Source organism: Borostomias antarcticus (assembly GCF_949987555.1).
Source record: "Borostomias antarcticus genome assembly, chromosome: 6".
NCBI lineage: Eukaryota > Metazoa > Chordata > Actinopteri > Stomiiformes > Stomiidae > Borostomias > Borostomias antarcticus.
Genome location: NC_140239.1, coordinates 21,360,931 through 21,373,329, shown reverse-complemented (window position 1 = coordinate 21,373,329; position 12,399 = coordinate 21,360,931). Strand labels below are relative to the sequence as shown.

General features: G+C 42.6%; 1 protein-coding gene across 3 annotated transcripts; it reads right to left on the bottom strand.

Annotated features, from left to right (window-relative positions):
* Nucleotides 1-70: 70 nt before the first annotated feature.
* pla2g7 (phospholipase A2, group VII (platelet-activating factor acetylhydrolase, plasma)) lies at nt 71-9,090 on the bottom strand. 3 transcript variants are annotated; one of them, XM_084439468.1, is made up of 11 exons: nt 8,983-9,090; nt 7,806-7,930; nt 7,225-7,375; nt 7,003-7,096; nt 6,704-6,772; nt 5,336-5,504; nt 5,047-5,160; nt 4,778-4,872; nt 4,522-4,692; nt 1,073-1,221; nt 71-884 (listed from the first exon to the last, which is right to left on the bottom strand). In XM_084439468.1, the coding sequence occupies exons 2-11, from the start codon at nt 7,899-7,901 to the stop codon at nt 781-783; spliced, it is 1,212 nt and encodes a 403-aa protein (XP_084295594.1). In that variant the 5' UTR covers nt 7,902-7,930; nt 8,983-9,090; the 3' UTR covers nt 71-780. The 3 variants fall into 3 exon arrangements, with proteins under 3 accessions (XP_084295594.1, XP_084295593.1, XP_084295595.1); XM_084439467.1 differs by lacking the exon at nt 8,983-9,090 and adding an exon at nt 8,604-8,880; XM_084439469.1 differs by lacking the exon at nt 8,983-9,090 and adding an exon at nt 8,129-8,224.
* Between the last annotated feature and the right edge of the window lie 3,309 nt (nt 9,091-12,399).

The following is a 12,399-nucleotide window of genomic DNA, read 5'->3' as shown; positions in this document are numbered from 1 at the left end:
GTACAAGTGTACCAGCAAGTAAATATTCACGGTTGTATACAAATCTTCAATTTATTGCATCACAGTACTATACAAATATTTCAGACAGTAACCTTGCATAATAGATCAAAAAACGTGGAAAAGAAGGATAGAAAATAAGCTGTTAAATTTCAGTAAGCTGAGATCAGGTCACAGTTCTGTAAGGCGCTTGAGGTGTGGCTTTGGTCACACTAGAACCATATCACTCTTCCCTCAATGGGAATTGGTAGTGTAGTGTATGAAAATCTGGTTATTCCAGTGCCAGCACCTTCATAATCGGGTATCTTTATATTTTGTGCAATAATGCTAGATAAATATGAATATATTAATTTCATATATTAATATAGTCAAATTAAAAATCTGAGGTAATATAAAATTCTAAAAACTACAAAATGTATAACCCATATTCTCATGGGCCGTTTGAACTTTCACTGTTACTATCACACTGCAACCATCATTTCTAATTGAAAACAGGAGCCAAGAAGGAAACATTCAGATACAATCATAGGCATACAATCAAGTGTTTCTAGCTGCTGTATGTACACATTCTAGGAACCATGAATGTCATAATTAAAAAATAATGATTTTACAAAGCAATTACTCGGTAGTGGTCAAGATTAACTAGTACACATTTGAGAAATATTTAAAATAGTGTCCACCATACACAACATTAAGGGCTCAATGTGGCAAACATTGGCAGTGTGAGTGAGCTAGTATTGATTCTTGAGATCATTCTAGTGTGTGTGAGGCAGGTTCAGTAGTTCAGATGGATGATTGGAGAACAGGGCTGATGTTGGTGCCGGGTATAAGGTTCTCATCCTTCCCATCAATGAGGTGGTCCCACTGGTTGAAGTCTTTCTGAAGACCTACAATACAAAGCATGTTTCCTACACCCAATTTGCACAGACACGAATAATCCTGGCTGCTACTAATCATATTCTATCTCTATGGTTACGCAACACAAATTGTGTTCATCTAAACACTTTGCTTTACTTGGCTTGTCTGCTTTTATTTGTTCAGTCCTGACACCAAGTACACCATACAGTCTCCTTACCTAGATGCCTCTGCAAAAAGGCTAGTGAGGCATGGTTGCAGAGGTCAATGGCAATTTGAGGGTCAATCTCTCCCTTTAGTTTCAGGATCTTCCCGATCCAGTTGCCTGTGAGAAAGGTGAAGTCTGGGAAGCTTTGGTGGACTGTCCCCCTGCAGAAGAAGCACAGTGGCCCTGTCCTTAGTGGAGTTCACACTCACCGAGACTCCCCTACAACCAAGTTGTGTGCATCATGAGGAAATGATTCAAATTCTTGTCTTTTTAAAAGGACAACAGGCTTCCAGTCTTTGAGGATGAAGCACAGAGAAGAGCACACATTTTGACACGTGATTCAAATACAAGGTTCATCTTGAATGCTAGATGCTAGAAAATGAGATGAAAAAAATATGGTATTTTAGTCATGGGTCTTGAGCTGCTGCTGAAGGTACAAATAAGTTAGCCGTTTTCACTGTTTAGGCTCAACAATTCAAATTAATGTAGATGGGTGTAGAGAGTAAATTGAACAGTTTAAAGTGAATCCAGAAAATACTCACACCCCTTCACTTTTTCTACATTTCGTTATGTTACGTTCCCACACTAGTGAGTCCTGTGTCTTTTGTTCTCTGTTGTGTTTTGTCTGTCTCCCTCAGGTGTTCGACAATGGTGTGTGCAGTTCCTCCCCAATTCCTTGTGTCCTGTCAATCATCGTTGGTCCAATTAGGGCTGTAACGATTATTACATAATCGTCAAACCGCGATTATTTTTCCTGACCGCGATTGTTTTATGTAACCAAGGTTATGAATTTTTTTTTTTTTTTTTTTAATAAAATAAAAATATGTTGCAGAGTTAATATGGTAGCAACCCAGTTCAATGGAATTCTTCAACTTGTTGGCACTTGTCCTATACGTTCATAGCAAATAATGACAAGAGACACTGTATTAAAGAAGTAAAGAAGCACTGATGCATTGTCCACCATGTGGTATTTGTATACTCCAAATTTTCTTAATTTTAATTTTTCAATGTTTTTTTTTATTGAGGAGGATATATGTTCTATGTAAATGTTAACATTCATGATATTAAAGAGGCGTGGTTTTAAACCACAGGTTTACTTCATAGGCTGAGTACTTGTGTTATTAGGCTAAAAATGAGTCGGAACCCACCCACCCTCACTCACTTACTCCCTCTGTGTCTGTCTTTCTCTTTCTCTCTCTCTCTCTCTCTCTCTCTCTCAAACACACACTCTCACTCAAATCATGCAGACATGATCATCAGTGCCAGGGCCGGCCCGTGGCATAGGCGAAGAAGGCGGCCGCCTAGGGTGCCAGATCGGCAAGGGGCCCTAGTGGTGTGATGCGAGCCCCCCCCCCCCCCCCCCCCCCCCCCGGTCAACAACTCTGACAATTATTGTAATAATCGCGATTATTTTTCTGACAATTAATCGTTAAGCAAAATTCATAATCGTTACAGCCCTAGGTCCAATCATTTTGTGTCCAATCGCCTCGTCTCCCTGCCATGTGTGCCCAATTGTGTCCAATTGGATGGCCATCCACCTGTCCCTATATATAGCTCCTCCTGTCCTTTGTTGGGAGATGTCATTGTTTTGCCAGTTTGTTGTTGTCGGTCTTTTTGCTAGTTCTGTCTTAGAAGCCTATGTTATAGTTTTGTTATAGTTTGCTTTATACTTTACGTACCTTCTGACACACGGGCAAGGGGATAGGTAAGATGCCCTTTGGCGTACATACCATCACGTAGCCTTAGCTCTGTTATAGATAGAAGGCTAGGAACGGGTGCCACCCATTGTATTTGTGGTTAGGTTCGATTTTTGGTTAGGTTGCCTACTTGGCACATTTATATTAATTGCCTTTGGATTTGAATTGCTTTTTTTTTTTTCTCAATTTGCATTTTGCACTGGTGATTTCCTTTGGCTCTGGCTAAAATCTCTTTGGGGGCGCCAACAAATTCTCTATGCAGGAAAAACCCTGGACATTGATGCATTGCATTTTAACCAGTGTTACTGTGTTCTGTAAGTAACTGATTCTGTGACACCAAGTCAACCTAGCGATGTTTGATATCAATCTGAAGCTAAAATCATGAATCGGTTGATTATGCATGTTGCAGGAATGTAATATGTTGAAACCATAACAGGGATATTTGATGATTCCAGACTCTAAGAGAACCCTTGGTTTACCTTTTATGACCCCAAGAGAGTGGAGTGAGAGAGCCCACACACACCCCTCACCATGTGAGTGACCAATCGTCGCTGTCCATGCAAACAGGACACACCTCAGTTTCCTGTTGGATATAAGCTTTAGGCGCTCTCTTGCAACTCTTGTGTTTAACGTTTGTAATTACAGATCCAAGTCGTGCCTATTGACGCAAGTCAATTTGTCTCTGTGGAATTGAGAAGCCAGACCTGTCTGTGTGGAATTGAGAAGAGCAGAAGTTTTGAACACACATTTGCAACTTTTAAACTCTAAACCATTTCAGTTTGCTGTATACCGAGCAGCTCTGTAATTGAACTCTGACTCTCGGCGAATCTCAACATTCGTCAACAGTCTACCCTCAAAAGACTGTTTCGACAGAGGAGGCAGGCGTGCTACCCCAGCCATCGAATCTCTGCAACCACAACAATCAGTCACATGCCTCACTTCTCCAAGCCAAGAGCAGCATCCAGGCCTGAAGTCCGCTTAGTGACACAAACTTAACTAACTTCTCCTGTGTTGTGTTGTTGATGCGATGCTGTTTTGAGCTTAGAGAATTTAGGACAGGCAGTGAAAATCCTAAGGCCTATGGTGTTCCCCCCAATTTACTTCGGGCCATGTATTTGAACACACACACAAATTATACCTAGTCCTATAGTCATATTTTCCATACCAGTTATACTAGTAATCCTTAGGGTGCTACACTTAATTTCAATCAAGTTGTCTGCATCTTTGCTTCACTGGTCTTTTGCTCCCAATCAAAATCCTATTTTTGACACCTCGTCGTAAAATGCTTGGACCCCGATCATCGCTGCTTGCGTTTTTTTTTTTTTTTTACATTTCTAAAATGACATTTCTCACTTTGTCATTATGGGGTAAAAATTATTTTATCCATTTTGGAATAAGACTGTAACATAACACTAGAAATAACGCTTTGCCGATGTATGCCTCCATTAAAGTCAGGTTGCTCTAAACATGTTTTGTGAACTTGACCTTAAATCAAGTGATATTGACCTTTGACCACCAAAAATGTCAGTTAATCCATGATTGCAACTGGACATTCTGGACATATTTTAAGAAATTCCGTCAAGCCTTTCTTGAGATATCGCGTTAAGAATGGGACGTACGTACGGACAACCCGGAAACATGATGCCATCCGGCCACGGCTGCGCCGGGCAGAGGCATAACAATGCACTGTATATAAGCTCTTTATCATATTGACAATGTGGTGTAGACTGCTGTTGCAGCTACATTATCTACATGCTACTTCACCTGATAGTGATCATTTTCCTCTGTATGAGAGCAGAGTCTAGCTTCCTCATCCGGCTAATGTTTCCCGCCCACTGGAACTTCTCAGAGTTGATGAAGAAGATGGGCTGCTTCACTCTGGGGTAGATCTCCTCATCCAGGGGAGTCATCCAGGCATCCAAGGCAATGCCGCACCTGGGGAGGGGGAAAGGCCACTTTTTTAGAAAGGAGGGGTTGGTGCAAAAACGGCCCCCTATCCCCTATGCTTTCTTCAACATACTTGAATAATTTGACCTCTTTGCAGAGAGCCTCGATTGCAGTTGCTCCCCCGAAGGAATGACCCATCACTGCTATCCTACACAGATCCATGGAGTCCTGAGGAAGAGGAGAGGGAGGATGAATGAGGCCAGTAGCAGATTAACATCAACCACAGAAAAGATTGAGAAAGTTTAAGAAACTGAAAATAACACTGGAGGAATTGATACTTGAAGCTAGACTATATCTTGATATCTCAGTGTCTCAACAACGTTATGTCTCTCAAATGGTCACCTGTAAAGTCATCCAGTCGAACCCTGTCCGTAGTACGTTGTCCACTGCGTTTCCTGAGTTGATTTCAAAGAGCTTACCCAAAGCCCTGATGCATTCTTCTGCTCGCTGTTTCACCTACAAATGAAATGATATCTACCAATTAAATCATCTGGTTGATAATTTGACGAAGTAATGAAACTGATTCAAACCATCAAAGGATGCCCAAACCAACCAGACTGAGATGCTAAGAGACAAACCCATGCTAAAAACTTCTCATTAAATAGCATGAATACAATGTGCAGCAGCTTACCTGTTTATTCCTGAGAGGGAACTCCAACTCCCCTGGCTTCAGGGGTCTGTAGTACATCCATTCAGCCACCAGGTTGTCTGGGGCCTCTGGAGAGCCTCCGGGAGAAAATTCTTGCCTCTCTGACTCAGGCTTCTCCTGGTAGAAGTATGTAGCAGAGGCTGATTCATCCCTGGGTTAAAACCAGAGAGGACAGGTATGACTAAAGGAAAGCGGGCTCTCCAAGTACACACCCTATAGGGTTAGGCCACAACTACACACCCCATAGAGTTAGAGTTAGGCTCCAAGTACACACCCTGCAAGGTTTACACCCTGTAAGCCAATTCCTATGGTTGATTGGGTTCAATAGCTTTTATGTTCACAGAATAACAATGCACAAGTGAAAGATATTCAAAGAAACATGTTCAAGTCAATGAGAGAATAGCCTACATTAGTATATCATACAATAGTATATAAATATAATCATACTATAGGCACACTTTTCTTTCAGATTGATCATCATCATGTACTATATTTGAAAGGTTCAGGTTAAAGAATAATTAATTATCACTGCTGGTTCAGACGCTTGCTTTTGGCAGGCTTAAAAGTTCAATGTGCACCACCCGGCAACACATAGGGGTTTTCAATGTTTTTCTGGTTTTGTTTTTTTAGATTGCCATTCATTACTTTTGTCCTACAGAAAGTTAATATTGCTTGAGGTTCTTTTCATATTAATTACTTTAATCACTGATATTTTAATGCACTACTAACTTTTGAATAAATGTTTACATTAAGACCAAACAAAAAATATGACGGGCCTATACTGTATGCCAGCTCCATAGATAACCTCTAAACTAGAACAGCACACTCCACTTACACAATCAACAACTGTACACGCTGACAACATGCATCATGGGGACAGATTCACCATGCGCTTGTTTCAACCGGCTTGGATCTTTGTCACCTTGTGAAGCCAGCTGAACTGAGCGGGTTCACGGAGGGAGCTTAACCTGTACAACTAGCCTTTAGTGTGTGGCTTTAGGTACCACCCCATGGCTCCACCCCACATCAGCCATTATGCTTTCCACATGGTCCTTGTGGTCTATACTGATAAAAATGTGATGACCTAGTTTATACTATTGTCTGCACAACCTTCCCACTCAAACCCTGACATAAACAGCATGGCAGGGATGGAGGGCAGGTGGGGTGGGGGTGTTAGGTCTGTTTATCTATGGAGGGTCTTTTGTTATTTATCGTCAGCTTAAGTACACACTGTCGACTGGGATCTCTTCCCTATCCATTTAATAGGGTCATACAAATTCAGTGTGAAAGCCTTTGTTCAGTGACGTGTTGATGTGTGCCGTGGAGACAGAGTCTGCTGATGTACAATACCTGTGTTCTACTGCTGCCACAATGAAGCCCTGGGATGCCAGCTCTGCACATATGGCTGTATATAGTGTCCTGAAATACACAGACAACACAGAGAGGAATCCCATATATTATAACCCGGAACTGTACTATTTACATGCATGATTGGACAACTATGGCATCAACACTAGTTGAAGAAAGTACATTTATATATGGAACCAGGCTAGGCTGACATGATTATATCAAAACAGAAAGTAATTTATGTGAATAGTGAGAACATAGGTTATAAAGATTTATATAAGTATGTTAATAAATACATGTACCTGAACGCTCCAAGGCCATGAGAGAAGACCACTACAGGATATTTCCCATTTGGCTTAAACGGGGCATTCCAGGCAACAGGTATCTTGAAAGATCCTATTACATAAAACACAAATACAGTTTGTGAATCCTCAGTTACTTGAGTGACAGAAGATTTAACGTTAGAATGTTCCAAAAACACTAAAATAGTTTTAAATGAAAATGTGTATGATGGAAGTATTTACCAAAGAGGTAATTGAAAATCCTTTCACTTAAGGTTCTATTGATGTTCATGAAGTCTGCTAGCCCACTGAAATATTCCTGGTTAGGGATCCAGTCTGGTCTCTCAGCACTCTCTTGTGCATTACAGGGGTAGAAGAGCCGAAAGAATGTGCCCTACAGATAACACAGTTTTAAGGAAGTGGCACATTTCTGAAGAAAAAACAACAAAACTGTTTACAGCCTTTCATGTGACTCAGGCTTAGAATCAGAATCAGTTTTAGAATCATATCGGAATCAGTTTTATTTGCCAGGTAGTTTTAACGCATACTAGGAATTTGTTTTGGTCAATTGGTGCACTGGAGAAAACATTAGACAGGGTACAGTGCAAATACAGGACAGTGCAAATGAACCAGTACAATACAGTAATGTGTTCGAAGTTTGTACATATACGTGTGTCATTGTGTACTACTGGATGGAGATGTACCTACGTGTTTGGGATGAATTATACAAAATCTACTGTACTAAGATACACAAGGGGGTACCCCATCTGTATATTACCAGTGAACTGTTGTCCCTGTGGCAAACAGTAGAACAAGTGTGTTACCTCCACAGTATGATCCATCATGAAATCTGTGCATCCTACAGCATTGGGACCCTTAGGTGGGGGGATCCCCAGATTGTTACTGCAGTTATTTCCCATTGCTAACAAGCTCAGCTTACACTTATCACCTGTAGAAAAAGGGAGATAATATAGCAATGTCAATGAGCATGACTTGGCAAAATTCTGGGAGAGGAGTGGCTAGCAAACCAGCTGGCTAGCAGCTCTCTCCTAAAATGTAACTTAATAATATGCTACAACAGTAACAGCATGTGGCACGTTTATACACTCGAGTCATTTAGCAGACGCGTTTATCCAAAGCTACTTACAATAAATGCATTTGTCCAAGATTACGTGATCGACAGTAACGTTACATCCCCGCCATCGTCAGTAAAGCCTTGAACAAGTGACAGTCACGGTGCTTAGAACAAGAGTAGCTAAGTGAGACGAAAACGACTGTACTGTTTATTAGTTGTCTACAACCGCGGATGTCTTGACGTCAAATCCCTAGTATAAACAGATCGAGTCTTGAACTGTGTCAGAGCTGTGCCAGTTCTTGTAAAGCTAGGCAAGCTTTATCTAACAATGTTAGCTGCCAGAATAAGCTATCTACTTGCTACAGTGACAATGAGATAACTAACGTAACAATTTGACGTTTGAGGTGACAACCAGTAAAACATGCAGGCACGACGTTGTACTGAAAATCTAACGATATGCGCGTAAACAACCTGCATAACGTTAGCTTGCTAGATTTCACCATTAGCCAACTAGTCCACTCAATCACGCACAAGTGCCTTTCCATACCTGTCCTTGACCACTCGTAAAACTTCTTGGCTAAAGATTGTATGAGTCCTCCATTAGTAAACATCGACTTCGGGAGGGTGACTTGCTATAGCTAGCTAGCCTAAGCAAGTCTAGTTGACACTACATTACCCCACAGAAACCAGCCCTACCGGTTCAGTGTGGCTCGCTGGGCTATGACCTGGTATGACTAGCTAAGGCACACACTAACGTACTTTTAAAATTCTGTAGAGAATTACTTCAGCTATTGTGTAATTCGGGAGTGGATCTGTTAGCTGGCTCGGTTTATCGCTGACATGTCATGTTTGACAAGGAATAGCAAAACATGTATATTTTATATTCGAGGTGTAGTGGAGATCTCAAATAAAATCAGTTTACCCACCTCTTTAATATGAGGCTGGGAGTTTACTCACTTATTTTCAGATCAACTAACAACTATTAATAATCAATGCGGAGAAACAAAGTGGGTAAACTCTGCAGTCGATAGAATTTGCACACCTCTGTATTTACCAGTACAGTACGGTAAAGAAGCACGAATGTCAAATAAACTCCACTGCTGTAGGGGGCAGTAAATTGACTACTTGCCAGTGTGATGCAAACCAGGCCAGGTCCAGCCTGGCTTATGTGCGTAGCTGCCATGGATGTATTAATAGAACTGGATACAGCTACTCCATTCACCCGCTATCAACAATGAAGCCCTATTGAACCGCGCCATCTTGGCAAATTTGTAGTCATTTGACCATTTCCGGTGACTTTTGTACTTGCGCAGTTGTGCGCGCGCGTCCACGTCCACGGTCAACGTTGGCGTGGACCGCTTCTAGCTATCGAATGGCCGATTGGTGTAAGATGGATAGCCTAACGTTACGTCTAGTTCTTTATAATGTCTATGCGTAGCTGGCTTGTTTCGGTTCAGGACTGGTAGAACGGAAGCTAGTCATCATGCCACTGAAATAGCTGTGAATTGAAATGACATGAAATAATGTCTGATAAATTAAGATGGGTCTTGTTGCCTGAACACATCAGTTTCAGTGCTTCCAAAGCTAATCCAGCACAATAAGAGCGGGATAGCCAGTTAGCTCATGAGCTCAACAACAACAAGCAGCAGCTTCCATAACATTAATGGTAGCGGTCAGTGGCTAAAGCAGTTACGCTGATGATTCCTGTAACGTTAGCTATTTTGCTGCAATTGGTTCAACTTCTGTTTCTGGACAAAGTTAAGGGATAAAAAGATTGGAGTGAAAGGATGAATGTGTGGAGGTTTTGGGTATAGTCCCATAAAGTCATCCCCACTGGGGCTTTGAACCCCGGTCTCCCGGGTGGGAGTCCTATGCTCTCACCACTACTCTACTTGTGCAGTGGAGATTGGTGGGTTGGTTTTGGTGTTCTTCTTCAAGCCCCTAGTGTGGGTTGGGGTTAGAATAAAGGTTGGGTTTGGGATAGGATCTGACCTATAAGGGAAGTAGTGTGGGTTGGGATTAGAATAAGGGTTGAAGTTGGGACAGGATCTGACCTATAAGGCAAGGGGTAAAGGTCGGAGTGAAAGGATGAACATGTGGAGGTTTGGGGTATCGTCCCATAAAGTAATTCCCACCGGGGCCTTGAACTCCCGTCTCCCGGGTGGGAGTCCTATGCTCTCACCACAACTCTACTTGTGCAGTGGAGATCGGTGGGTTGGTTTTGGTGTCCTTCTTCCAGTCCCTAGTGTTGGTTGGGGTTAGAATAAGGGTTGGGGTTGGGACAGGATCTGAGGGGTAAAGGTCAGAATGAAAGGATGAACATGTGGAAGTTTGGGGTATAGTCCCATAAAATCATCCCCACTGGGGCCTTGAACCCTGATCTCCCAGTGGAAGTCTATTGCTTTCACTGATTTTGGTGTCCTTCTTTATTTTGGTATGCTGGGACTACTGCCTCTTGTGGTGCCAACAGAGAAATGCAGGTCAACATTCAACGGAGGGAGGGGGGTTGTGATAACAGGACAAACGCTATCCTAGGTGCGCTGGCTTACAGCCATGCACAAAATGAAACATAGTGCGCCCATACCAACGAGAATGGTATGCCAAGAGAGGCCACTCCATTATCACTCAGTGCACTCACTTTTTCATGTTGACACTTGCGGTTACTACATTACATTACAGTCATTTAGCAGACACTTTTATCCAAGGCGACTGACAATAATTGCATTTAATGTAGGAAAAGCCAATGTACTACTACTTGCCAGAACTCACAGGCACATCTTCTTTCTAAAACAAGTGGCTAAAAGCATAATCTAGTGCTGAAGGCAAAGTGCAAGAATAGCAATCTAAAATAAAATAGGTGCTTAAGAGGGAGGATTGTTGTAGTACTTCTTGAAGAGATGAGTTTTGAGCCTGCGACGGAAGATGGGAAGCGACTCTGCTGTCCTGACGTCAGTGGACAGTTCGTTCCACCACTGCGGGGCCAGGACAGAGAAGAGCTGTGACCGTGTCGATCGACCACAGGGGCCTCGGAGTGACGGGGCAACCAGTCGCCCTGAGGTAGCAGAGCGTAGCGGTCGGGAGGGGGTGTAGGGTTTGACCATGGCCTGGAGGTAGAAGGGGGCGGTTTGTCCGATGGCCTGGAGGTAGAAGGGGGCGGTTTGTCCGAGTGAATTTTTTTTTCCGAGGTAGTCTTCTTCTGTGGTGGTGGCGGTCTCTTTGAAGCTTGAAAGAGACCACCACCACCACCACAGAAGAAGACTACCTCGGAAAAATAAATTCACTCGGACAAAACGTGTCTAAATAAGTTATTTAATGGTAGCGCAGAGGCTTCGAAACCCATCATTTGTTAAAAAAGACCCTTTTGCTTAGGTAAGTGAAGTTTCATGTTTATCTGACACTTGTAAATATGAGCGCCTCTCCTAAATAGGCCGACACCGATTTATTTTGACGGCGAAGTGAACGGAGGGTGAAAGGACTGTAGTCTGGCATGAGCGAGCATGCGACTACAGGACTGAAAAGGGCTAGTGAAAGGCAAGATCTACATTACATTACATTTACATTACAGTCATTTAGCATACGCTTTTATCCAAAGCGACTAACAATAATTGCATTTAACGTAGGAAGAGCCAATGTACTACTACTTGCCAGAACTCATAAGTGCATTTTCTTTCTAAAACAAGTGACTAAGAGCATAATCTAGTGCTGAAGGCAAAGTGCAAGAATCACAATCTAAAGTACAGTGCAATATAATATAATACAATAAGTGCTTAGGTGGGAGGATTGTTGTAGTACTTCTTGAAGAGATGAGTTTTGAGCCTGCGACGAAAGATGGGCAGCGACTCTGCTGTCCTGACATCAGTGGGCAGCTCATTCCACCACTGCGGGGCCAGGACAGAGACTGTACCCAGGTTTCCCAGAAGCTTCTTTCGTTAAGAGGCTCTTGGGCCATTCATTTAGAGCGTTCTGATTGGTCAACTGGTCTGGGCAAGCTCTCTGATTGGTCAACTGAATGGGCTAAAGAGCCTCTTAAAAAAGAAGCTTCTGGGAAACCTTGCGTGACCGTGTCGATCGACCGCAGGAGCCTCGGAGTGACGGGGCAAACAGTCGCCCTGAGGTAGCAGAGCGTAGCGGACATGTAATCTGATAGTTCTGACAATTTATTGGAGAACACTGTTTTCGTTTTGTCCACAGCTGATTTGTAGTCTTCGTGTTGACTTGACTGGATGAATTCAGCAGCAGTTGACGGTCCATAATGGCGGCAATGCCATGCGAGCGCCCTCTTCAGGCGGGTGCCAAACATTCACCTAAGTGTCCCCTCTTGGCATTCTATACTCTGCCCATAC

What these genes read in the sequence shown, in the direction of transcription:
- pla2g7 (XM_084439467.1), bottom strand. Translation starts at nt 8,667, where the DNA reads ATGTTTACTAATGGAGGACTCATACAATCTTTAGCCAAGAAGTTTTAC. An exon ending in TCGACTGGATGACTTTACAG is followed by an intron (nt 4,873 to 5,046) that starts GTGACCATTTGA and finishes CCTCTTCCTCAG; the next exon opens with GACTCCATGGATCTGTGTAG. An exon ending in CTTTTTGCAGAGGCATCTAG is followed by an intron (nt 885 to 1,072) that starts GTAAGGAGACTG and finishes TTTGTATTGTAG; the next exon opens with GTCTTCAGAAAGACTTCAAC.